The sequence below is a fragment of the Rhinatrema bivittatum genome, chromosome 8, assembly GCF_901001135.1.
Source record: "Rhinatrema bivittatum chromosome 8, aRhiBiv1.1, whole genome shotgun sequence".
In the NCBI taxonomy this organism is placed as follows: Eukaryota; Metazoa; Chordata; class Amphibia; order Gymnophiona; family Rhinatrematidae; genus Rhinatrema; species Rhinatrema bivittatum.
This window is the reverse complement of record NC_042622.1, coordinates 211,351,101-211,378,019: the sequence shown is the minus strand read 5'-3', so window position 1 is coordinate 211,378,019 and position 26,919 is coordinate 211,351,101. Positions and strand designations below refer to the sequence as shown.

At 45.2% G+C, this 26,919-nt stretch overlaps 1 protein-coding gene across 1 annotated transcript in view; it reads left to right on the top strand.

The window, feature by feature from the left end:
* BAZ1B (bromodomain adjacent to zinc finger domain 1B) overlaps window positions 1-26,919 on the top strand; it is a 328,954-nt gene that overhangs the window by 134,703 nt on the left and 167,332 nt on the right. Inside the window, exon 10 of the mRNA XM_029612999.1 lies at window positions 13,184-13,292. Coding sequence (XP_029468859.1) covers window positions 13,184-13,292 — 109 coding nt within the window. The remainder of the gene's footprint in view (window positions 1-13,183; window positions 13,293-26,919) is intronic.

Genomic DNA, 26,919 nt, shown 5'->3' with positions numbered 1-26,919 from the left:
TGAACCTCAGTAGGAAGCAGTGCATAATAAGCTTGCCAACAAGCACAATATATTTTGTCTGGTGCCCTCGTACCATGAAAAAAGTCCATGAATTCCATCTAGAGCAAAGAGACCATTCTGTTAGTCCAGGCTGCTAGGGTGGGTGTTGCCGCCTGATCAATCCAGTCAGCCAAAATAGTCTGACAAGCGAGCATAACGGCAAGGCGTTCAAATTTCCGTTTAGAGCCACCACCGGGTACATTACCCGTATGTTGACTGGTCAGTAGAACGTATCCTGTACGTGGATTAGGCACGTCGGTACAGTTATGGATTGTCTGTAACACTGAGTCCCAAAAGATCTTCAACTTTGTACAAGTAAACATACGATGATAAAGCTCTCCATTCTCCACTCTGCACTTACTACACAAAGGCGTGGGTGCCAGTTTCATTTTATATCTGTGCACATCATCACAATAAAAGCAATGTAGAAGTTTGAATTGGACTTCTCTAAGTCCCAAAGTAGATAATAATCGGTAAAGCGCCGTGAAGCAGGTTTTCAAATGCGCTGGGGTGACCTCTGTATTCAACATAGCAGACCAGCGTTTCGCCAACGAGTCAAGGCATGTTGGCTTACGACACTGCTGTCCCAGTTTTTTCCATCCCGTGATTGTATTAGCTACCCATGCAGTGCCAAATATTTTAGTAGCATAAGTTGATTCAGCTGCCAGCGCCATAGAGTCCCAAGAAAGGGAGTGCAGGTAGTGACGGACTTGAAGATAAGCAAAAAATTGTCTGCACAGTAGTTGATAGATACGAGCCAAGGTATCATAGTCTAGTGTGAGATGTGTAGTAGGGTCATATAAATGAAAAGCAAACAATACCCCACAATTCGCCCAAGACTGATAGACAGCCCTACTCTCATTTCCTGGCAAAAAGCCCATATTACTTAGAAAAGGTATCAAGAGAGATGCCACTCCCGGTAAGCCTGCAAGGCGGCGTAGCCATCTCCAGGCCCGAACACAAGGTGTCAACAAGACCTTAGGGAAAGTAAGAGTGCTCCGTAGCCCAGGGCGCAGTTGAATAATGTTTAGAGGGGAGTTAGAGCCGGACATGCTATCCAATATCCCCCTCGTGCAGTAATGGTATTTTCCCGTGAGCCATTCATCTATGAATCGCATCTGGCAAGCCAGATAGTAAAGTCTAAAGTCTGGTAAATTTAGCCCACCTTGTTCCCAGGGACCCTCCAAAGTAGTATAAGCCATGCGGGTCCAGCCTTCCCTCCAAAGGAATTTGTGAATGCTAGTTCTAAGTCGTTTAAGATCCCCAGCCTGCAGCCAGCAGGGAAGCATATGAAGGAGGTATAAAATCTTGGGAACTAGTACCATTTTTATTAAAGCACATCTGCCAAACAGCGATAGTGGGAGAGAGTGCCACATTTTCAACTGCACTTCCAAACGAGCAATACATGGGGAAATATTCAACTCATATAACAGTTCCAATAGTCTCGGAACCCAGACGCCCAATTATTTCAGCTTATCTGGAGCCCATTGGAACGGAAAATGGCCACCCCAAGTACCGGGCAGGTGATCATTCAAAGCCAAGGCTTCAGATTTAATGAAATTTATCTTTAACCCAGCCACTAGTCGAAATTGTTCAAACAGGGTAATGACAGGAACATTTGTACGGGGTCTCCCCACAAATAATAGGATATCATCTGCAAACATAGCAGTCTTTAGGGGGTGGCCATCCACACTAATCCCAGTAAACTGCGGTGCCCTCCGTAGCACAATAGCTAAGGGTTCTCAGGCCAGGACAAACAGTAGTGGGGATAGTGGGCAACCCTGCCTAACCCCACAGTGGAAGGAGAAAGAGACTGTGGGTGAGACATTAAGTAGGATAGTAGTGCTAGGATTGTTATATAGAGTCAATAGCCATTTGTGAAAATCTCCAGTAATATTGTATCGCTGTAGTGCCCAGAACAGGTAATCCCAGGAGAGGGAGTCAAAAGCCTTTTCAGCATCCAGGCTGAGGAAATGCCAAAGGCTTCCTCCTTTGGCATTATCAGCCAAAGGAGGAAGCCTCCTTTGGCTGATAATGCAGTACGTTTGGCTGGTTACACAGTACGTTTCGTATTCCCTGCCTCCCCTTAACAAATCCCGTTTGATCTCCATGAATAATATCGGGCAGAACCTTATTTAATCGAGATGCCAAAACTGCAGCTAGGATTTTTACATCCATATTAGAGAGGGCGGAAAGAGCCCACTTCCAGGGGATCCTTGCCCGGTTTAGGGAGAAAAACAATAGTGAACTGATTCGAAGCCGCAGAAATATGATTTTCAGTCAACATACCAGAATAATATTTTTGCAAAGGGGACAGGAGAGTAGATTTCAAAATTTTATAAAACTTCGATCCCAATTCATCTGGTCCCCGCTGCTTTACCTAATTCAAGTGTCTGGATGACAGAGTAAATTTCACTCTCAGTGAGGGGGGCATTTAATGCGGTTCCTTGTTCCCGTGACAATTGAGGCCACGGAATGTCGCGAAAAAGGGTATCTGCAGCCTCCATATTCATGGGATTGGAGCCATACAGGGACGTATAATACTCAAAGTGAGCCGCAATAGCCGCAGTTGTAGTCTGATGCACCCCCCCCCCCCCCCCGCCATCTCGAATACCAACTACAGCCGCACGAGTTCCCCGGGGACGAATAAGATGGGACACAAGGCGACTGGCTCTATCACCCCTTTTATATAGCTGGAAGCGATGATAGTGCAGAGATTTAGATGCCCGCTGATGTAATAATGTATTGAGCGCTTCCCATGTTCTATCCAAATGGGCCTTAGCGTCTGCTGTCATTCGTGTTGTGTTGTTGCTGCGCTTTTTTTAAAATAGTTATCAGGCGCAATTTTTCCGCATTGCACTGTTTGTTACGTTTAGCTACATAAGCAATAATAGCGCCCCTCATGACCACTTTCCCCGCCTCCCACACCATCACAGGGGAAACCTCCTGGGTGATGTTCAATACTAAATATTCCTTCCAGCACTCCTGTAAATATTTATTAAATTCCTTGTCTAGATATAAATCCGGGCATAAACGCCAAGCGAATGGGGGGCGAGCTTGGGTGCCGCATTGCAGTGTTACTGTCACCGGGGCATGATCGGAAATGGAGATCACTCTGATAGAAGCTTCAGTCACTGTACGGAAACACTGGTCGGACATCAGTTAATAATCAAGCCTGGAGTACGTCTGGTGGGGGTTAGGGAAAAAAGTGTACTCTGTATCATCAGGATGTAGAACCTGCCAGATGTCCAGAAGCTGCAATTCTTGGCATAACACATTAATTCCCATCGTTTGGTCTTTTTTTTTTAAATCGTCTTATTGGCCACTAAATTGAAGTCACCCCCCACAACCAGTCGACAGTCTGAGAAATCAGTTAAGTGTCTTACCAAGGAAGTAAAAAAAGCAGGCGAATACACATTGGGGGGCATAGACATTGCAAAGCGCCAGCTTCTGGTGATATAAGTGGCCCACCACTATGTCATAGTGCCCTTCCAGGTCTTGCATGGTTTGCGTAGGTTGAAACGGCAAATTTTTATGAATGAGGATGGCCACTCCCCGTTTTCTAGAATTGAAAGATGAATAATGTCATTGCCCCACCCATTCTCGGTGTAACTTAGCATGATCAGTGTCATCCAAATGCGTTTCTTGTAGAAACGCCACCTGTGTGTGCATGCGCTTAAGTATAGTAAATATCTTTTTTCGTTTGATTGGGGAGTGGAGGCCAGCCACATTCAATGACACAATTTTAACTGGCGCCATTGCATACATCTATTATAGAGCACATGACAGTACAACATATATTACCAAACTTCAAGGCCTCCCAGCCTGGGCCTCGAAGAATTCTGTACCAAAGCCTAGAAGCTTCCCAATTGAAATGCCCAACTAGGTGCCTTAGGCTTCCCCATACACACAACCCATTCCCCCCCCTTCTCACATGAGCACATATCACACATACTAACAGTCATTCCAAACAACCACCCTCCCCCCTCTCTGTCAATACTGCCCACCACTGCTCCAAGAGGATTAAGGTCCACTCCCACCCAAGAAGGAACATCTGGGCTTGGGGGTGCCCACCTCTGGTCCCGCTCCCTCCCCTGAGATTGTCATCAAACATTGCAACCGGATATAACCTGTGGAACCCCAACCATAAAAAGAGAGAAAACAAATCATTAACCCCTGCAACACTTCCCACAGGAATCAGCATCTAGTTAAACAATAGATGTCTCACAGGGCATATGAGACATATGTCTACATCCCAAGTCTCTAGGATATTCGTCAGCAAATGCATAATAATCTGCAAATGGCTTGGGGAAATAGACATGATCCTATAGGACTGCAGTCTCATATTGGATGGTCCACTTCTCAAGGCTAAAGGAACGGGGCGAAACCTCTACAGGAAGGAAAGAGGCCTTGAACACTTAGGCTCCAACAGGTAGTCAACTGGGACCCCATGAACAAGACCCAGGGTTAGTCTGTTTGCCACGAGCCGTAGGATTGTACACATCAGCCACTCTCCTCTCCACGGTGTGGCAATGCCGAGATGAAGCGATCTGCCTCTGCCTTACAGTTGAGGAATAAAGTCTGGTTGTCGTACTGGATACGTAGTTTCGCTGGGTAGAGTAATGCAAATCCGATGCCACGCTTGTGGAGTTCCGTGCAGGCTGGTGCTAGAACCTTTCCCTGGGCCGCAGTACTGGCCAAAAAATCATTGAACAGCAGAATTTTGTAGCTCTGATATTCCAAAGTGGCTTTTTTTCGATAGGCCCGTAGCAATTGGGTTTTAAGGTCCCAGTTCAAAATACGCGCCATAACCGGCTGTGGTCTGCCACTTCCCTCTCGCAAAAGGCCCAATCGATGCACTCTCTCACATTTGTAAACGACCAGTCTCTAGATTTAAACCCACTTGGCCTGGGAGCCATTTTTCCACAAAGTCCCGCAACTCATCCTCTTTTACCGATTCTGGCAGTCCTATGATCTTTACATTGTTGCACCGTCCGCGATCTTCCTGTTCCTTGAGTTTAGCGAGAAGGTCGCACTGGTGGGTTCTCAGCTCCACCAACTGCTGCTCCACTGCCACCAAGCGGTCAATATGGTCTGAAAGAGTAGTTTCCACCACGTCCAGCCGCTTGGAGTGCCCCTCCAGGGTCGCTTTAATATCCTCCATAGAGGTCTGTAATTTAATTAGGCGTCCATCCAAGCGAGCATCCAGGGCTTCTGTAACTCGCTGAGATAGTTGTTACAACGCATCTTCTGTGAAGGAGGTGAGCACCTTCTCCCCCGCGGGAGCCTCCGCCATTATCACATGTGGTCTTCTGCTGCCGCGATCCGATGCGCAGCGGGCACCTCTATTTCGCATACCCTTCTCCCCACGCCGTGGGGTAGTGAATGGAGAAGTGAACAGCGGCAAAATTGCTACACCACCACCACTTTGCTGGGATGCTGCCGGCAGGCTCTGCAGACTGAGGCGTGAGAAAGCACTATGAATCCCAGCTTTCCCACTTGCTAGGGACACCGCACCAGTATCAGCTGCGACTCATAAATTCGGCAGCAGGTCAGGAAAAGAAAAAAAAAAACCAAAAAACTTGTGGCTAAAATTTTATGTTTTTCCCCGGATTCAGGAGCGGGGCCTTGGAGCTCTACCTGTGCACTTCCAGCTCCCCTACTTGTCATTGCTGGAAGAGGACAATAATTAAGTGTCCATAGCTATTTCTTCTGTTCTTGTGCCCCTGCTGAATTATGCGCTGTTAAGATGGCTGCCAGGAAGAAAACTGAGCCGATGCTGTCATTCTCCTACGGGTCCCCTGCTGCTCCACTGTCCACGCAGTTGCCTGGATTAAGTCTGCAGTCCCCCTCTCCCGCTCGACCCGACCCCTCATAGAAACATAGAAACATAGAAATGACGGCAGAAGAAGACCGAATGGCCCATCCAGTCTGCCCAGCAAGCCTCACACATTTTTTCTCTCATTCTTATCTGTTTCTCTTAGCTCCTTGTTCTATTCCCCTTCCACCCCCACCATTAATGTAGAGAGCAGTGATGGAGCTGCATCCAAGTGAAATATCTAGCTTGATTAGTTAGGGGTAGTAGGGGCAGTAACCGCTGCGATAAGCAAGTTACACCCATGCTTATTTGTTTTACCTAGACTATGTTGTACAGCCCTTGTTGGGTTTTTTTTCTTCTCCCCTGCCGTTGAAGCAGAGAGCCATGCTGGATATGCATTGAAAGTGAAGTATCAGGCACATTTGGTTTGGGGTAGTAACCGCCGTAACAAGCCAGCTACTCCTCGCTTTGTGATTGTGAATCCTTTTTTTCTTCACCCCTGTCGTTGAAGCTATGCAGGATATGCGTGAAGCATCAGTTTTTTGTTTTTGTTTTTGTGGGTTTTTTTCCCCCTGCTGTTGAAGCAGAGAGCTATGCTGGAAATGCGTGATGTATCAGTCTTTCTCCCATGCCGATGAAGCAGAGAACCATGCTGGATATGCATGGAAAGTGAAGTATCAGGCACATTTGGTTTGGGGTAGTAACCGCCATAACAAGCCAGCTACTCCCCGCTTTTTGAGTGCGAACCCTTTTTCTTCTCCCTTGCCGTTGTAGCAGAGAGCTCTGCTGGATGTGTGAAGTATCAGTTATTCTTCTCCCCTGTCATTGAAGCAGAGAGCTATGCTGTATATGCATTGAAAGTGAAGTATCAGGCATATTTGGTTTGGGGTAGTAACCGCCGTAACAAGCCAGCTACTCCCCTCTTTGTGAGTGCAAATCCTTTTTTCCATTACCTCTTGCTGTTGAAGCTTTGAGCGATGTAGGAGTCACAGTAAGCATGTGTATGTTTATTTAATAAGGGTATTGTGTCAGTAGCCATCATTCTGGCGAGTCACCCACTCTTCATTGGCGGCCTCTTGACTTTATGGATCCGCAGTGTTTATCCCACGCCCCTTTGAAGTCTTTCACAGTTCTGGTCTTCACCACTTCCTCCGGAAGGGCATTCCAGGCATCCACCACCCTCTCCGTGAAGAAATACTTCCTGACATTGGTTCTGAATCTTCCTCCCTGGAGCCTCAAATCGTGACCCCTGGTTCTGCTGATTATTTTCCTACGGAAGAGGTTTGTCGTTGTTTTTGGATCATTTAAAACCTTTCAAGTATCTGAAAGTCTGTATCATATCACCTCTGCTCCTCCTTTCCTCCAGGGTGTACATATTTAGATTCTTCAATCTCTCCTCGTACGTCATCCGATGAAGATCCTCCACCTTCCTGGTCGCCCTTCTCTGTACCGCTTCCATCTTGTCTTTGTCTTTTTGTAGATACGGTCTCCAGAACTGAACACAGTACTCCAGGTGAGGCCTCACCAAGGACCTGTACAAGGGAATAATCACTTCCCTTTTCTTACTCGATATTCCTCTCTCTATGCAGCCCAGCATTCTTCTGGCTTTTGCTATCGCCTTGTCGCATTGTTTCGCTGTCTTCACATCATTAGACACTATCACCCCAAGGTCCCTCTCCTGCTCCGTGCACATCAGCCTTTCCCCCCCCATCGAGTACAGTTCATTCGGATTTCCACTCCCCATATGCATGACTTTGCACTTCTTGGCATTGAATCTCAGCTGCCATATCTTCGACCACTCTTCCAGTTTCCTTAGATCCAGTCTCATTCTCTCCACTCCTTCCGGCGTGTCCACTCTGTTGCAGATCTTAGTGTCATCCGCAAAAAGACAAACCTTACCTTCTATCCCGTCCGCAATGTCGCTCACAAAGATATTGAACAGGACCGGTCCCAACACCGATCCTTGCGGTACACCACTTAAAACCGCTCTCTCTTCAGAGAAGGCTCCATTTACCATCACACATTGTCTTCTGTCCGTCAACCAATTTGCAATCCAGGTCACCACCTCGGCACTCACTCCCAAGCTTCTCGTTTTATTCACCAGTCTCCTGTGCGGAACCATATCAAAAGCTTTGCTGAAATCCAAGTAGATGACATCTAGTGCTCTTCCTTGATCCAATTCCTTGGTTACCCAGTCAAAAAAGTCAATCAAATTTGTCTGACAGGATCTTCCCCTGGTGAATCCATGCTGCCTCTGGTCCATCAATTCTCCAGACTGTAGATAGTTCACTATTCTCTCTTTCAGCAGTGACTCCATTACTTTTCCCACCACCGAAGTGAGGCTAACCGGTCTGTAGTTGCCTGCCTCTTCCCTGTTCCCACTCTTGTGAAGCGGGACCACCACCGCTCTTCTCCAATCACTCGGCACCACTCCCGTTTCTAGGGATCTATTGAACAGGTCACACAGCGGACCCGCCAGAACATCTCTGAGCTCCCTCAATATCCTTGGATGAATCCCATCAGGCCCCATGGCTTTGTCCACTTTCAGGTTCTTTAGTTCTTCCCACACATTTTCTACTGTAAAAGGATTTTCATCTATTCCCCTTCCCTCCAGTTTCTTGTTGTTTAGAGATGGTCCTTCTCCAGGGTCTTCTTTAGTGAACACAGAGCTGAAGTATTCGTTTAATATTTCTGCCATTTCTTCGTCTCTCTCCACACATTGATCCATTACCACCTTTCAATTTCACTATACCACTTTGGACCTTTCTCTTTTCGCTGATGTATCTGAAAAATGTTTTGTCACCATTTTTTATCTCCTTGGCAATCCTCTCTTCTGCTTGACTCTTTGCCAACTTGATTAATTTCTTTGTCTCCCTCAGTTGATACAAATATTCTTCTTTGTGCTCCTCCCTTTGGGATCCTTTATATTTCTTGAATGCTGTTCTTTTAGCTTTAATTTTGTCAGCCACCTCCTTTGAGAACCAGATAGGTTTCAGTTTTCTTTTGCTTTTCTTTACATTTCTAACATATAGAGCAGTTGCCTTGGTGATTGCTCCTTTTAGATTGGTCCACTGCTGATCCACATCTCTCTCGTTCTCCCATCCTTTAAGTTCTTCCTCCAGGTAGTTCCCCATTTCCTCAAAGTCTGTGTTTTTGAACTGTAAAACTCGGGTCTTTGTGGTTCTTTTCCCTATTCTTTTAGTGATATTAAACCATACCGTTTGATGATCACTGCTGCTGAGGTGGGCGCCCACCTGGACATCTGAGACATTATCTGCATTAGTGAGCACTAAGTCGAGTATAGCTCCTTCTCTTGTGGGTTCCAACACCATTTGTTTGAACAAAGATACTTGCATGGCATCCACTATTGCTCTACTATTTTTAGTTTCTGCAGATGGGATTTTCCAGTCTACATCTGGCATATTAAAGTCACCCACGATCACCACTTCTCCCTTCTTACCTATCTTATGGATGTCTTCAACCAGATCTCTGTCCAGCTCTTCCTTTTGGTTTGGAGGCCTGTAAACCACTCCAATATAAATGGACGCTCCGTCATCTTTTTTTAGGTCGACCCATAGAGCTTCTTCCTTACCCCAACTTCCTTGTAGCTCAGATGCTTGGATGTTGTTTCTAACATAAAGAGCCACACCTCCCCCTTTTCTATCCTCTGTCCTTCCTTAACAAGTTGTAGCCTGGTATTGTTGTATCCCATTCATGAGATTCTGTGAACCATGTTTCTGTGATAGCAACAATGTCCAATTCTGCGTCAGCCATTAGGGCCTGCAGATCTGGGATTTTATTTCCCAAACTATGAGCATTTGTGGTCATAGCCTTCCAGGTACTCTCTTTACGGTTATTGCATTTCCTGGACTCCTTGTGAGATATTTGTTGAGATTTGTTATTCACTTCACTATTTCTTTTTGCGGTAGTGCCACTGTTGACAGAGTTATCCATCTCAATTAGATTTTTCTTTTGCTTATGGATCTTGAAATACTGCATGCATTGTGTTTTCTCTCTCTTTTCTGGTAATACTGCAATGCTTTTCTCAAGAACTTCTTCAGTTTTTATTTTAGAGAAGGCTTGTTGTTCTTTTTGCATTTGGTACATTGTGTGTCTCCTCATCACAGGTCTAATTCTACCAGAGCCAACTGTATTCCTGGTTTTTAAAGAATTTCCTAATGACCTGTTTGAGTGGGGCGGTATACCTGTTGGCTGCTCTTCTGTCAAGAATGGGTGACTGTGGGTCCTACCTGAGCCTAATGGATCTCCTTTTCTTGACTCCTGGTTTGTTTGTGGTATTGGGGAATTATTTTCTGAGTAATGCAATGTGGGTGTAATTCTTTTAATTGAAGCTAATTGATCTTTAATCACAGTCAGCTTCATTTTCAAGGAAGAGAGTTGTGCACAAATTGGGCAAGCTCTAAGTTTCCAGCTGCTTTCCCTCAGAATAAAGGCTCCACAGCAGTTACATTGGATAGTCCTCATCTTGGTAATTTGTGACTATATTTCCTTGACTGTAACCAATGTACTAATTTATCTTGCTGCCAATGGTAATCTAGGCAGTCTTTATTAGAAACAAGCCCCAGGGGTGGGTGGGTAGAGGGGTAGGGTGGGAGGGAGTCAAACAGTTTAGCCTGGGACAAGCTGGGTAAAGCAGGGCACTACTGGACTGTTGTCTTTGCGTTTTGGTCAATTCTTTTTTAAAAAAACAGTCTTTATGCCCCAGTTTTTTAGTTTGTGCCAGCTAACCCCAAACTAGAGAGATTTTACCAGTTTAAAAGCTGATAGCTTTGCAGACAGGAAATAATCACAGAAGCTTTCTACACAAGCTTTCTACACAAAATGAAACAGACTATAAAGAAGTTAAAACACAGGCAGGAAATAATCACAGAAGCTTTCTACACAATAAGCAAAAATAAGTAAAAATAAGCAGAAAATACTTAGCCAGAATGAAGATTTTGCAATGCAGTAAACAGTTCCACCAGAGAAATCCCTTTAGCATGTGCTCAGGACAACCCTCAGCCAGGATCACGATGGTAAGAGCCAGAATAGTAAAAACGCTCCGGTTTTGCAATTCTAAAGTGGAGCTGTAATAGTTTTCCCGCAGTTTCAATGGCGGTCGGGAGAAGGAGAAAGGAGCCCCAAGTGCTGTCAGCCTGCTCGTCCCGTAGCGATTCGCACTGCCAGATTTTTTTTTTGGATGTTATTTATTAAGATGAAAACAAAGTGGTAGGCAGCTTCGCAGAGCCTGCTGGTCCAGGCTGACCCGCGTCGGGCGGCCCAGCTCAGGTTTCGCAGCCAAGATGGCGGCCGGGAGAGCAAAGAAGGATGATCCGTACTTACTGCCAAAACTCCCGACCCCCAACACACACAAACTCTCCAGGAACAGTAGCCTTGTCCGCGACTCGTGTCCAAGCCGACATGCTGCTCGAAAACAAGTTTCAGTGATCTTATTGCGGCAAACTGCCTTTTGTGAAAAGGCAAAGTGGGAGCTTCAGACACTAGCAGCCATCTCGTAGCGCGGCAAACAGTGCCCCCCATTTCCCCGTCTTAATCGCCGTATTGTCCGCACAACCGAGCCGTGCACACAGCAGTGAGCCGGGTGTACAAAGGACTTGTGCGCACAGCGGCACGCGCATCTGTGCCGGGCACACAGATAGGCCTGTGCGCACAGCGGCGAAAGTATCCCCGCTAAGCACTCAAATAGTGGCCTGCACGCACATCGTTGGCGTACCCGGGGCGCACAACTAAGTCTCCCGGCACACGCACCTACGCGCACAGACGAGTTTTGAGCCACTCTACGCGCACAAATCATGGCACCGCCGGCCAAGAAAGCCAAGGGACAAGCCCTCTGCCCAGCCTGCCACCTGAGTGCTGTGCAACACGAAGTGGCCTCTGCCCTATGCCTGCAGTGCGAAGAGACTCGGGGGGGGGAACCGAAGCAAGGCCCCCCTCAGCCAGTAGAGGAATCCGGCTCCAATGATAGTACCCCCGCACTCACCCTAAGTTTTTACCTAAGGTAGTTTCGGAGTTTCACATTAATCAATCCATAATGCTACCTATCTTCTTTCCCAGGCCTCATTCCAATCCAGGGGAACAGACTCTGCATACCCTTGACTGTAAATGGGCTCTAGCGTTTTATCTAGACCGTACAGCTGCCCACAGGAAGAGCACTCAGTTGTTCGTCTCTTTCCATCCCAACAAATTAGGGCAACCTGTGGGTAAGCAGACTCTCTCCTCCTGGTTGGCGGACTGCATATCCTTTTGCTATCAGCAAGCAGGCATTCCTTTTCAAGACCGTGTTAAAGCACACTCTGTGAGGGCCATGGCGACTTCAGTAGCACACCTACGATCAGTGCCGCTTCCTGACATTTGCAGGGCTGCCACCTGGAGTTCTCTCCACACCTTTGCAGCCCACTATTGCTTGGACAAAGCCGGAAGACAAGATTCCATCTTTAGCAAGTCTGTCCTGGGTAACTTATTTCCAACGTGATGTACCTACACCCTTCCACCTGCCCGGTGGGATTCAGGTTGCCCTCTACCAAATTCCACCCCAGTTGTTGTGCCTGTTGCACGCCGTTGGGTACATTTGGTGCGTGTTCGGACATCCTCAGCTCGGTACTCACCCATATGTGAGGACTACCGTCCTGTGAGAAAGCAAATGTTGCTTACCTGTAATAAGTGTTTTCACAGGACAGCAGGATGTTAGTCCTCACGAAACCCGCCCGCCGCCCCGCGGTGTTGGGTTCGTAACGTTTTGTTGTTTTATTTTTTGGCACTGCCTGTAGCTTTCAAATAAGACTGAAGGGGGACCCCTGCTGGCTGCAGGGTTAGTGCCATGCTGGGCATGCCCAGTAGGGGCCAGTCAAAGTTCTGGAAACTTTGACAGAAGTTTTCCGTGATTGGGCTCCATCCTGATGATGTCACCCATATGTGAGGACTAACATCCTGCTGTCCTGTAAGAACACCTGTTACAGGTAAGCAACATTTGCTTTATCTTTGTTGTAATAGTGGTTGATTGTGGGAGGGAGAATAATTATTGGATACAAATCCACCTCTCCCCTATTGAGAAGAGTATGACGGAAGGTAGAATTGTATTTTAGGGATGTTTGTTTTGTTTGACATTAGTAAACCACTTTAGATTGAGGAAGTTCTTTGAAGCAAGTTGGTATATAAATGTAAATATGATAAAATGCTGATGGCTGACAGACTCGTGAAAGGATGATTAGTGGCTGTATTTAAAAGCAATCCCAGAGCATATCATATTGAGAATAAGTAGACTTTATTGGCATAGCCTGTGCCTGTAATGGTGTCATTCTCTTGCAGGTAAGATGGAGAATGGTGATGCTGACAGTAGTGTGGACCTTCAGGCATCCTCGAACATAACTCAAATGCCCATAGAGACCACCGTACCCAAACAAGGACAGAATTTATGGTATGGTAATATTGCTCCCTCATAAGGCTGCTAAAAACATTGCTTTGTGTGCTGATGTCTTAACTTAGGCCTCATTTTAACAAATCAGATTCCTGTCTGTTACCATGTGCATGGATCAGTCTGAAATTCATTGCCTTCTTTAAAAGATCCTCTTACAAGAGTAAGCTCACACCCAAAAGCTTATGGACCTGATTATTACACCACTTTGTTTATGGAACAGTAGGAAATTGGCAAATTGCATGAGCATAAAAAGTGAATTTTTCTGTCAACAAGCAGGGCTGAATTAGCCATGACACATTGTTGTCATCTGACAGCATCAAATGGAGCCTTCTTTCCTAGCTCAGTGTTTGTTCTGCTGAGCGTGCTGCCTCGTGAGCCCCTGTCTCTCTTTTTTTTTTTGTCTGAGCTTCCTTGTACCTTCGCTCTTTCTGTTTGATACTTTCGTAGTTTTCTTTTTCCCTTCAGCCAGCCAGATCAGTCCAATCTTATATGTTTGGACTGGTCTGGCTGGACTGAAGGAAAGGAAATTATCAGATTCAAACTAATTTATCCTTTCTTCAAACATGCTTCAATTTGTCTCACTGCTTCAGCAGCACTTTTCAGTGCTATAAAAAAAAAAAACTTCGTACAAAAGTATAAAGAATATTCAGCTCCAAAAAGGCCACTTTCAGTGACTTCAAGGATTGTGTATGTGGTCAAAAGATGTTAATTCTGATGGCCATGATATCTTAAAAATGCCTGTGGCCAGACTACAATACAATACCCAACACAACAGGGAATCATATAACTAATAACACTTATTTATTATCCCATGTACTGTATAAACATATTCTCGTTAATAAATTTTATCATACCTGTTATTCAATTTCAAAAACTGTAAACAATTTATTGTATTGCACTTTTCATCATACATAAATAAACTTTACATACACAGTCTTATAACAACATCATATCAGACAGTACATATCACCATATACATATCACCATACCTTCAAAATACCGTATTTTCCGGCGTATAAGACGACTGGGCGTATAAGACGACCCCCAACTTTTCCAGTTAAAATATAGAGTTCTGGATATACTCGCCGTATAAGACTACCCTTCTGTGTCACTACATAACCATACTGTATGTGGTACCCAGTATACAACAACCAGCCAATCACGGCAAGCGATGTACCTTACCGGCGATTGGCTGGTTGTTGTATACAAATCCTGCTTGGATTGGTCAGCTCTCCCTGCTTGCCCAGCCCTCCCTGTCTCCAAGACTATCAGAGCAGTAACGCATCCCTCTGGCCCATCCTTGTATCCTATTACCGGTACCTCCTTCTCTGCCTCTCAGATCTCGCTCCTGAGGACTGCAGTGAAGCGGCGCAGACGTGCATGTGCGAGATCTGAGAGGCAGAGAAGGAGGTACTGGTAATAGAGATGTGAATCGGAACCGGAATCGGTTCTGATTCCGGTTCCGATTCACATCTTCTTTTTTTTTCGTCCGGCCCGATCGGGTTGTTTTTTTTTATCGGCTGCGCCCGAGCCGATAAACAAAAAACTCACCCCGACCCTTTAAAACTAATCCCTCAGCTTCCCCACCCTCCTGACTCCCCCAAGACCTGCCAAATTAATTAAATACAACCCACCACCCTCCTGACCCCCCCCCCCCAAGACCTGCCAAAAGTCCGTGGGGGTCCAGGAGCGGTCCGGGAGCGATCTCCTGGACTTGGGCCGTCTGCTGCCAGCAATCAAAATGGCGCCGACGGCCCTTTGCCCTTACAATGTCACTGGGGTCGACCAATGGCAGCGGTAGCTCCTGTGACATAGTAAGGGCAAAGGGCCGTCGGCTGCCAGTAATCAAAATGGCGCCGACGGCCCTTTGCCCTTACTATGTCACAGGGGCTACCGCTGCCATTGGTCGACCCCAGTGACATAGTAAGGGCAAAGGGCCGTCGGCGCCATTTTGATTGCTGGCAGCCGACGGCCCAAGTCCAGGAGATCGCTCCTGGACCACCAGGGACTTTTGGCAGGTCTTGGAGGAGGGGGTCAGGAGGGTTGGGGGGTTGTAGTAAATTAATTTGGCAGGTCTGGGGGGGTCAGGAGGGTGGGGGGTTTTGTTAGATTTTTATTTTTCTTTTATGTTCGCTCCATAAGACGCAGACATTTTTCCCCCCACTTTTGGGGGAAAAAGTGCGTCTTATGGAGCGAAAAATACGGTAATTATTCGCCCTATAAGACCCCCGGCGTATAAGACGACCCCCGACTTTTGAGAAGATTTTCAGGGGTTAAAAACTCGTCTTATACGCCGGAAAATACGGTATGTATTATAATTAATTTATTGTACAGATTGTCCGAACATGCCCTCAATAATAGTAACCCATACCCTCAACCCATACCCACTAATATCACGAAATCACATTCTCTCATCACTCACTCCTCTAAAAATCCCACTCCCCATAAAATATAACACCACCCGCCCCGATGGTCTATGTATATCACCCAATGGTCTATATCTTTTAATTGGCAAAACAATTCCCTCCCAATTTCCTTGTTCCAACGATGTTCCTGTGCTTTCCACTGGAATTTTCAGAGTAGATCACCCAACAAGGCTCCTTGTTTCACCCTAACCGGGCTTCTTCAGGGGAAATCTTTATCATTTCTTAATTCTGACCATATGCTTTTCTATCACTAACGGGTCTCTGAAACATATATATCAACAATAAGTCTACCAATCAATATCCTCCAAACATTTTAAACTGGTATAAAAATACCACAACTTACTTGATTCACCGTAAAGTCACCGCATGTCTGGACCCACAATAACACCGTTTCTCAATAATATCTGTAAACATAAGAAAATTGTATCCAAATCTATAATATCTCACCATCACCCCTAAGCCATCACAGACCTCATAAATATTATGGCTACATACCTGGACTCCTCCAACTCACTGCTTAATATCACTTTATGAGAACTCCAACAAACATACTGCAAACCTGCTACTCAACCCGGTCTTCCTGCAAACATATTCAATCTCATAAATAAACTACAATATCTCACAAGGTTCTAAATACTTACACTACCGCGCCACATAGTACACACAAATCTCAAAAATGAATATCCAAACACCGTTTTTTCACCCTTTCACTGTGCGAGGAGATTACCACTGCCGACCGCCGTCCTGATGACTTCCAATACTTTCGGGGACACCTCTGTCTAATGATAACATCCCTACATACAGGTTTATAAAAGTCCCGCGGACCAATCGTCACACTCCACCTCTACTCCCCCAATTATTAATTTCACATGAGATTCAAACTTCACATCATTCAGCCATGACGTGCAAGCGCAGCCATTTACCTACACCTGAAATTCAAGCCTCACCTAGATTTGCGTCATTCACGTACAACATGCATGCACAGACGTTTGCCTGCACGTGCAGTGTTTGTAAACAAACACTATTACCTCAACACAACGTTAACTCCTTCAAAATAAACTTGTAGACGGCGGCTCTTTTCTTATCTTCTACCCAGTCCTTCATTCTATATCTCAAATTCTAAACACATCCCTCAACATATACAGACTCAACCAATGACACTTTATACCACAACACAATCTTTAAGCCAATTTCTATGTGTTATGGGGAGAGACAATAACGGAGAGCCCTCCTACTTCAATAAAATGCTTCCCATTCAATACCTGTATTTAATCCCCATGGTTGGTAAGAGCGCCACCAAAAAATACATTTTTGTTCTAATTGCCACAATGCTTTTGTCACATTCCCCTGAAAATCCACCCTTAACTGGGAAATCACAAAAAATTGTATATCCTCTACATGTTTTGCATCCCTCCAATGATTCACCAGAGGTGCTCCTTCCTTAGCAATTCGCAAATTGCTTTTGTGTTCAATAATCCTCTTTCGTATTTGTCGTTTTGTGTGCCCTATATATACCAACTTACATGGGCATAAAATAGCATATACAACTTTCTGAGTAATACATGAAAAATTGCCCCCAATCTGAAAGGGGTTTATTTCTAATTTTCAAACTCCGAGATGAATAAGGTATACAGCATATTGTTCTGTCAACTTTAGTATGTTCTGCTTTGATCAACAAATTTTCCCGATTGGCATATAAGCCTCGTTTGAACGCTTTCTTTAAACATCCCTTAGGGTACTCCCGGTGGATAAATTTAGACATGACATCCTGTGCCTTCACCTTATATTCTGCTGTTGTAGAGCACACTCTTTGATACCATAAAAACTGACTGATAGGGATACTCTCACAGAGTCTTCTAGGATGATAACTGTCAAAATGGAGTATGGAGTTTGTCAGTAGGTTTGACAAATATAGATGTTTCCAACTCATCCCCGACCCAGCGAACCACCATGTCTAAAAATGACACACTGCCTACTAGTTTGTACTGTAAATGTCAAATTCTCATCAAGAATTTGTTGTGCCAGACCACAATACAGCCAATTGCTGTGACTATGACCAAATATCACATAGGTCCTAGAGTAGGGGTGGCCAACTCCAGTCCTTGAAAGCCACAAAAGGGATCTGGTTTTCAGAATATCCACAATTAATATGCATAATATTTGCCCTGCCTTCATTGTTTGCAAATCTGTCTCATGCATATTTATTGTGGATATCCTGAAAACCTGGCCTGTTTGTGGCTCTCAAGGACCCAAGTTAATCACCTCTGTCCTAGAGGAACTAGACCTAGATGATGGAAGAACTTCACAGGTTATTTAAGGCTTTTTTTTATACCGATAACCGTTTACACATCGTATCGGTTTACAAGGAACTGCAGGATGTGAACAATTACATGGAACTGAATGTAACAAGATATAAAGTAACTAAAGAGGATAACATGGGGGAGTAACTATAGAAAGTGGGAGTAGGGTGTTAATATTAGGTGTAACAATAAAGGTATATAATTTCACAGGGGTATACAAATCATATTTACAGCTGAATGGGTATACAAATCATATTTACAGATGAGCAGTTAATGGTGGTGACTATACAGAGGATATGGGGGGGGGGGTTTGAAAAAAGGGGGGAGGAGTAGATGCGAGTAGATACGAGTGAAGGTCTATTTGAAAAGCCATGTGTTTAATTATTTTTTTAAATTTCCCAGTACATGTTTCCATGCGGAGGTCAGGCGACATTGCATTCCAGTTTATGGGGCCTGCAATCGATAGGGCTCGATCTCTTGTGGAGGATAGGTGCGTGAGTTTAGGGGATGGTGTGTAGAGGGTTCCTTTATAGGTGGGTCTGTTGGATGCGTGGAAGTGGAGTGAGTCGTTCAGCCACTGGAAGTTTTAGTTGTGTACAGTCTTGTGTATGAGGGAGAGGGTTTTGTAGAGAATTCTGCTGGATATGGGGGAGCCAATGTAGGTCTCTTAGGATGGGTGTGATGTGGTCATTCTTAAGTGTATTCGTGAGGATCCTGGCTGCAGCATTCTGTAGCATTTGGAGGGGTTTGATGGTAGAGGCAGGGTGGCCTAGTAGGAGGGAGTTGCAATAGTCAATTTTTGAGAAAATTATGCTTGCAGGACTGTACAAAAATCATTAAAGTGTAGGAGGGGTCTTTAGTTTCTTCAGGACATGACGTTTAATAACATTCCTTCATGCTGGATTTGACGGTTTTGAAGTTTAGTTGGTTATCGAAGGTAACACCTAGACTACGTATATGTTGTGTTATAGGTGTGGGAGGGGGCAAGGTGTTGGGGGGAGTGTGACTAATAGTGAAGGGCTTGTGGGAGATGAGTTCTGTTTTTGTGTTATTGAGTAGAAGTTAAGTTTCATGAATAGTTGATTGATTGCATTAATGCATTTGTCCCATATTTTTAGTGAAGTGTGTGGTATCGGTGATTGGGATGAGGATTTGAACGTCATCAGCGTAGATGAAGTGGGGGTGGCGTAGGTCAGATAGGAGGTGGCAGAGGGGTAACATGTAAATGTTGAAGAAGGTAGAGGATAGGGCGGAGCCTTGAGGCACACATCGGGTTAGGTCTATGGGGTCAGATTCAAAGTTGCCCAATTTGACTTTGTAATGTCTATTTTTGAGGTAGGATTCAAACCAGTGGAATTCAGTTCCTGTTATGCCAATGTTTGAGAGTTGGTTTAATAGAATTGTATGGCTGATCGTATTGAAGGCGGTTGATATGTCGAGCATTGCTAAGATGTAGAAATGCATGTTGTCCATACCTTTGAGAATGGTTTCAGTGAGTGATAAAAGGAGTGTTTCTGTGTTGTAGAATTTACGGAATACAAATTGAGAAAGGGCTAGAATATTGTGTTTGTCGAGGTGTTCGGAGAGACGGATGTTGACTACTTTGTCTGTGACTTTGGCTAGTGAAGGAAGGTTTGAGATAGGTCGAAAATTAGAGAGTTCTGTAGGGTCGAGATTGGGTTTCTTTAGGAGGGTTTGATAATTGCTTGTTTTAGCATGTTGGGGATGTTACCAAAGGAGAGGGAGCAATTAATGATTTCAGATATGGGCTTGGCTATTATGTTTGGAATGGATAGGAGAAGTTTAGTGGGGATGGTGTCAGTTGGGTATGAGGCGGGTTTAATTTTTTTTTTTTTTTTATTAAGGATTCAATTTCAGAAGCTGATGTTGTTTCAAGGCAGTCCAGGCTGGCCATGGGGTTTATGGGAAAGACATTTGAGTAGGAGAAGTCAGAGGGAAAACTTGCTGTGAGTTTGGATATTTTGTTGTTGAAGAATAGGGCAAGTTTGTTACATTTGTCTTTGGAGTCTGTGTCTGGTCGGGAAGAGGGAGATGTATTAGTAAGGTCAGACACGAGGGAAAAGAGGGCTTTGCATTATATTGAAAGTCATGAATTTTGAGGGCGTAGAAATCTCGCTGTTTTCAGTATGGTGGTCCTATATGTTTGCATGGATGATCTGTAGGAGGCAAGCAGTGCAGGTGAGGGATGTTTGCGCCATTTTCTTTCTTTGTTTCTTAATTCACATTTAAGTTTTTTTAGTTTGGGGGAATACCATGCTTTTTTGTTGTTGCTTGATGGTTTGATTATTTTTGTAGTAATTGGGCAGATTTTGTTGGCTAAGTCATTTGTGATGTGGTTCCAGGATGAGAATGCTGAGGAGGGGTTGGTGAGATCTATTTTGTTGGTGATGTCTGAGCAGGCAGAGATTAGGTCCTCTTGAGCATGGTTTATGGAATTGGAAGGTGTAGTTAAGGTGCGGTGGGGAGGGAGACTTTTTCTTTATAGAGAGTGTGGTGTTTATGAGCGCGTGATCGGACCAGGGGACGGGTGCGCAGGAGGGGGATTCAGCTGCGATGATGTTAGAGTTAGTGAAGATAAGGTCCAGTGTGTGACCTGCTTTATGGGTTGGTTGGTTTATGATTTGTGTGAAGTCCATGGCGTCGAGGGAGGAGAGGAAGGCTTCGCAAGCAGGGGAAAGTGGGGTCGCATCTTACATGTAAGTTGAAATGAAAGGTTAGTGAAAAGCTGGTGTCACTCCTTTGGGGTGGGGCCTTCTCAGACTTCATCTATACCAAGTTGGAGGAGCTCTTTGAGCAAAGCTCCCTTTTCTGCAGTGAGTCTTCTATTGTTGTGGCTGATGGGGATGAAGTGGAGACTCCCTTCAGCTGTATAGATATATGTGTGTGTGTGTGTGTGTGTAGCTTTCACTGCGGTTGCAGTATTTTATCTGTTCCATTACCCCCTTGCCTTGACCACTCTCAACTTACACGGCCTCTGACTCCCTTTGCCAATACCTAAGGCACTAAAAAATATACTCAGTTTGCAGCTCTGTGCTTCCACTTCTCCCTCTGGTGGTACTCTTCCTGCTGCTGGCTACACTAGGATTGACTTCCTCCTCCAATGCTGTGCTCTTCCTAATGCTAGCTATGCCATCCATGTTTCCTGCTCCTTTGGTGAGGGAAAGTGTGTATGTGGGTGGGGGGTGGGGAATACTCTTTCCATGGCTGTTGGGACCTGGCAACTCCTGCTTTTGTGTCTCGGTGCTCTGTGGGGCCAGGTTGGTAGACAAGCAGGAGCTGGACTCTGCAGCACAGTGGTCTACTTCTGCTGTTCCTCTTATTCATTGCGGAGTCAAACTGAGATGGAGGCAGTGCTCTTTGCTGCTATGGTCTGCATCTCCTTCTACACTACAAACTAACTGCTAGAGTAGGGTGGGTTTGGAGCAGAGGCAGGGCTTTTCTTGCTGTTGCAGTCCCCTGCCTTCTGCTCCTCTTCTGCTGTGCAGGTTTAGAAGGAGTGAAGAGGCCTTCAATCATGGAAGAAATATGCTCAGTGTTTCCCCCCCCCCCCCCCCCCCCCGAGTGGTAGTGGACTAATTGGGGGCCACCCTAGAGGTCCTCGGGAGATGCCACTAGCCCCAGGCCTTACCTTGAATGCTGGTCTATCAAAATGTGACAGTAGCTTTGGGCAAGCAGTTCTGAATAGCCTGTTCTCCCAGTAGTTTACTCAACATAGTGGGTGGGGTCCGTGTTACTTTTTCGGTAAGTGTTCTACATAGCCCTCAGCTTCGGACTCCCCACTTATCAGGGCTAATTTACCCTTGCTTGTTGATAGAGAAAGCAAGTTTGCTTACCATAAGCAAGATTCTCTGTAGACAGCAAGATGAATTAACCATGCTTAATACCTGCCCGCTTCCTTGGAGCGTGAATTACCTAGCAAAAGCTAAGCTGTACAATTGTGAGAGGCTGACGATGCAGTGTTTGGGAATTCTCATGCATGCTTAGAACAAAAGCTCGATGACCTAGGAGAGAAGGTTCTGTTCAGCACCATTGTATGAAGTCACCCGCAAGTCACGGTTAATTCATCCTGCAGTCTACAGAGAATCCCATTTTACGGTAAGCAAACTAGCTTTTTCTTTTTTCTTTTTTTAGCCCCTAGAGGAGTTCTTTCAGAGCCAATTGAGGAACATTAGTAATGCAGTTTGTGAAAACATCATATACTGCTGCTTCCCATGCTGTACGTGTTCTATGATGGGATACTCTGTGTGAGGGAAGTGTGTACCGCTTTTGTGTGTGCTTCTCCTGTTCTTTGGTGGGGTTGTGTGTATGAAGGAAGTATACAGTGCCCTTTTTGTGCTTCTGCCTCTTTGGTGGTAGGGCAGTGTATGTGAGGTAAGCTAAGCTCACTACTCCTGCCTATGCTGTAGTTAGTGCATATCTGTGTGTAGAAAGCATATATTGGCTAGTCTGCATGTACCTGTTATATCATAGTTCAGTATGAGGGAAGCTTGTGGTGCCCCTGTTCTGAGGTACAGCAGTGTGTAATGGCCATAGCTTGTCAGAGGGAGTGTGTATTAAGGCCCAAGGTGCTTGACTACTATTGCTGAAAATTAATGTGCTCCGTTTTTCAGCTCTAAATCCATTATGACAAATTGGGGAAAAAGTCAATGGATGAAAGATTGTCCTGCATCTTGTTTGTGTAAAATGGATTTCCTGGCGTGTAGCCAGATGGACTCAGAACGAATGGGTATAGTATCCGCGTGCTAGCAGTTGGAGACGGATCTGACGTCAGCACGGGGTATATATACCCCCACAGGAAGCGTAGCAACTTAGTAATTTCCGTCTCCAAAGCAGTTTGGAGAGCCTGCACGCTCGCTGAGCGTGTTTTCCAAATCTACTTTCTATTTTCTACTTCAACTAACACTTCTACAGTTGTGATTATAATTATAGTTGAGTATTTATTTGCCTTATTTAGTTGATGTTGACTGGTTCTCATATCTTTCCCTCGCTAAGCTTACTGTTCCTATATATCCTATGTAGCCCCTCTTCCTGTTCTATGTAATTTCCTCCTTGCCGTTACAATGTAAACCGATATGATGTCGCCATGAATATCAGTATAGAAAAGTTTATAAATAAATAAAATAAATAAAATGCCTCTGTATTGCTCCATGGAGAGATCATACCTTGAGTACTGTGTTCATTTATAGTTGCCACATCTCAAAAAGGATATAGATGCACTGGTGTAGGTGCAGAGAAGGGTGGCCAAGAGGATAAAGGGGATAGAACACTCCCTTAAGAGGAAAGGCTAAAGAGGTTAGGACTGTTCGGCTTAAGAGAAAAGATGGCTGAGGTGGGATATGATGAAGGTCTATAAAATCACGAGGACTTAGAAGGGTTAATGTATTCTCCAAGAACAAATAGAATGGCAGTCCTCAAACATGGGTGATGACATTGGATGGAGCCCAGCATGGAAAACGTATGTCAAAGTTTCTAGAACTTTGAGCCTCATTGAAGCATGCTCACACATGCAATATTCTATGCATCCACGTCCTGCCAACATTTTTTCCCAGGCTCTATTCACACCAAGGCAAACAAGCCCTGCTCAGTTTGGATTGCAAAAGAGCCTTTGCCTTCTGTGTGAAGCAGATAGAAGCCATGGACAGTCTACGCAACATTTTTTGTTCCTTTTGATAGGAGTAAGTCTGGGATCACCATTGCCAAGCAGATGCCTTCTAATTGTATAGCAGACTGCATCTCTTTCTATTATGCCCAAGCAGGGCTGCATCTTGGGGATCATGTAAAGGCTCACTCTATTTAAGCCATGCCAGCGTCAGCAGCCCACTTATACAAAATTTTGTCATGACAAAGTGGTCCTCCGAACACACCCGAAGTTCCTTCCCAAGGTGATTTGAGTTCCATCTCAACCAGTCAATCTTGTTGCCTTCCTTTTTTTTCAAGGCCTCACCCTCACTGGGGTGAACAGACTGCACACTCCAGATTGCAAGCAAGAACTGGTTTTTACTTAGAGCGGACAGCACCTCACCACCTCTCCACTCAACTCTGTCTCCTTCGACAAAAACAGACTAGGGGTCGCTGTTTCCAAACAGACTTTATCCTATTAGCTTGCGGACTGCATTGCCTTCTGTTACGCACAGGTGGGGCCTACAGCTCGACTTTCACATCAAGGCCTACTCGGTAATAGCCATGTCAGACTCTGCTCATTTGCGTGCAGTCCCATTCACGAGATTTGCAGAATGGTGACCTGGAGTTCCCTCCACACCTTTGCCTCGTTATGCTTGGACAAGGATGGCCAGCAGGACAGTTGATTCGGTCAATCTGTCCTCCGTAATTTCTTCCAGCCATGAAAGCTCAGCTCTGCCCTTGAGTACAGGCCTGCTCCTGTGGTGGTTGCAGCTTTAGTTGTTATGCACATTGGCCGCGGTTCCTTGCTGCACATGTTTGGAATGGCCTGGAGCTACTTAATCACCCATGTGTGAGGACTACCATCCTGCTTGTTCTTGGTGCAAGCAGAGTTGCTTACCTGTACCAGGTATTCTCCAAGGGCAGCAGGTTATTAGTACTCACGAACCTGCCCACCTCCCTGCGGAGTTCGGTTTCTCTCTGTTTATTTTATTTTTTCGCAAACTCTGTTGTAAGACTGAAGAGGAACCCCGTGTGGATGTGTGGTTAGCGGCATGCTGGGCATGCTCAATGTGCCAGTCAAAGTTTCTAGAAACTTTGACAAAAGTTTTTCCGTGCCGGGCTCCATCGGACGATATCACCCATGTGTGAGGACTAACATCCTGCTATCCTTGGAGAACACCTGTTAAGGTAAGCAACTCTGCTTTACCTCTATGCATCTCTATTTTCTTTGTATGCAAATTGCACAGCATGAATCATGATTTTTCAATTTATTATCTATACCAGGAAAGCATGTTTTGTTAATGATTATTTTATTCAGGAAACTTGTATAATGTTTTTTGGATATGTGTGTGAACCATAATAATTTCAATTTAAAAAAAAAAAAAAAGGGAAAGATTAGAATCAATCCAAATGCCAAAATCTTCTAGGAGTTACCTGAGAAACAGGGCAGAGGGAGCTTTTCTTCTACCTGAGGAGATACTATCCTCTGCCCTCTCAGTCTCACATTCAGCAGCTGCCCCAGGCAACAGAGGGTGCCTAAGCCCAGATGGCATATCAACCAACACTTGAGATGCGTTTTTGACTGGATCGCAGAGCATAACACAGATCTCAGTACCTGTGCCAAGGGACCTTCCGGTCAGGGGTAGGCTGGGGTTCTATGTAAACCAGTGGCCCATTATGGCCTCATGAATGAGTCCTTGGCATTGTTCGAAGAAGGTACAAATCGTCCTCCAAGGCTGTCTTGGGGCTTATCATTCATACATTTGGAGCTCTCCTCCCTCTTAATGGCTAGAGCGGTCAAACCCATTCCTCCAGGGCAGGGAGGGTGTAGATTTTACTCCTCCCAAAGAAAACAGGAGGAATCTGATCCTTCCTAGACCTAAGGGCCTTGAACAAGTTTCTCAAAAGAGAAAAGTTCAAGGTTTCCCTGGGCACCTTGATCCCCTTTCTGGAAAAGGGGGACTGGCCATGCTCTCTCAATTTAAAGGGTACCTACACTCACATCGAGATTTTCCCCAATCACTGGAAGTAGCTCAGATTTTTTGGTGGGGAAACCTACACCTTCAGTATTGTGTTCTGCCGTTTGGGCTCGCATCTGCCCCACGTGTCTTCACAAAATGCTTAGCCAAGGTGGTGGCACACCTATACAGGCTGGAGGTGCATGTGTTTCCTTCACTGGATGAATGACTAGGCAGGAGTTGAGTCCATAAGCATGATCATCCAGGTGTTGGAATTACTAGGGTTCATCATCAACTGCCCAACGTCTCACCTTCTGTCATATCAACTGGAATGTATTGGTGTCTGCTAGACATGACTCAGGCCAGAGCCTTCCTCACCCTGTCAACCTGATGGCCACTGCAGCAGCTGTCCATGAGAGTCAGCAGTTTGGCACATGTTGAGGCTGTTGTTACCATGGCATGTCTATTTATGCAAAGAGCCCAAATGACCTTGTGATCCCAGTGGTTTCCATCTACTCAGGATCTTTGGGATTGCATCAGAGTCATTCCATTGTTCCAGGACACTCTGTCCTGGTGGTAGGACAATTCCAGTTTAGTGGCAACCTCCAGTGCAAATTGTCCTATCCATGAATGCATCCAACCTGGGCTGGGAAGTTCATGTAGATGGGCTTTGCTCCCAGGGCTTCTGGTCCACCTGGGAACGCCCGTATCAGATGTACTTTCTGGAACTCCGAGTGATTTGGTACACACTATGGGCTTTCAGAGATTGGCTGGCCAAAACGTTGTACCGATCCAGGCGGACAACCAAATGGAGATGTATTACATTAATAAGCAAGGAAGTATAGGATCCTGCTTCCTGAGTCACAAAGTGGTCCAGATTTGAGTCTGGGCACTTTCTCCTGAAATGATTCTCAAGGCCATCTATATTTATTTAATTTACTAGATTTGTAATCCACCTTTCAGGTACTTCAAACCTATCTGGCCAATCTGGAGAACAGGGTGTTGGACAGACTGTCTGCCCTTCAGACCCCAAGAATGGTACTTGGACCAGGAGGTAGCGCATCTGATCTTTTACCGGTGGGGTACCCCAGAGGTGAACCTATTTGTGGCTCTCTGGAACAGAAAGGTCCCTCTTTACAGTTCTATTTACAAGCTAGCCTCAGATGCCTTTCTACTTCTTTGAGGCCAGGGACTTCTGAATGCATATCCTCTAGTTCCAGTGGTTACAAAGACTTTGAAGCTCAGGGAGGAAAAGGATACTATGATGCTTATAGCCACCATTGGCAGAAACTGATTTGGT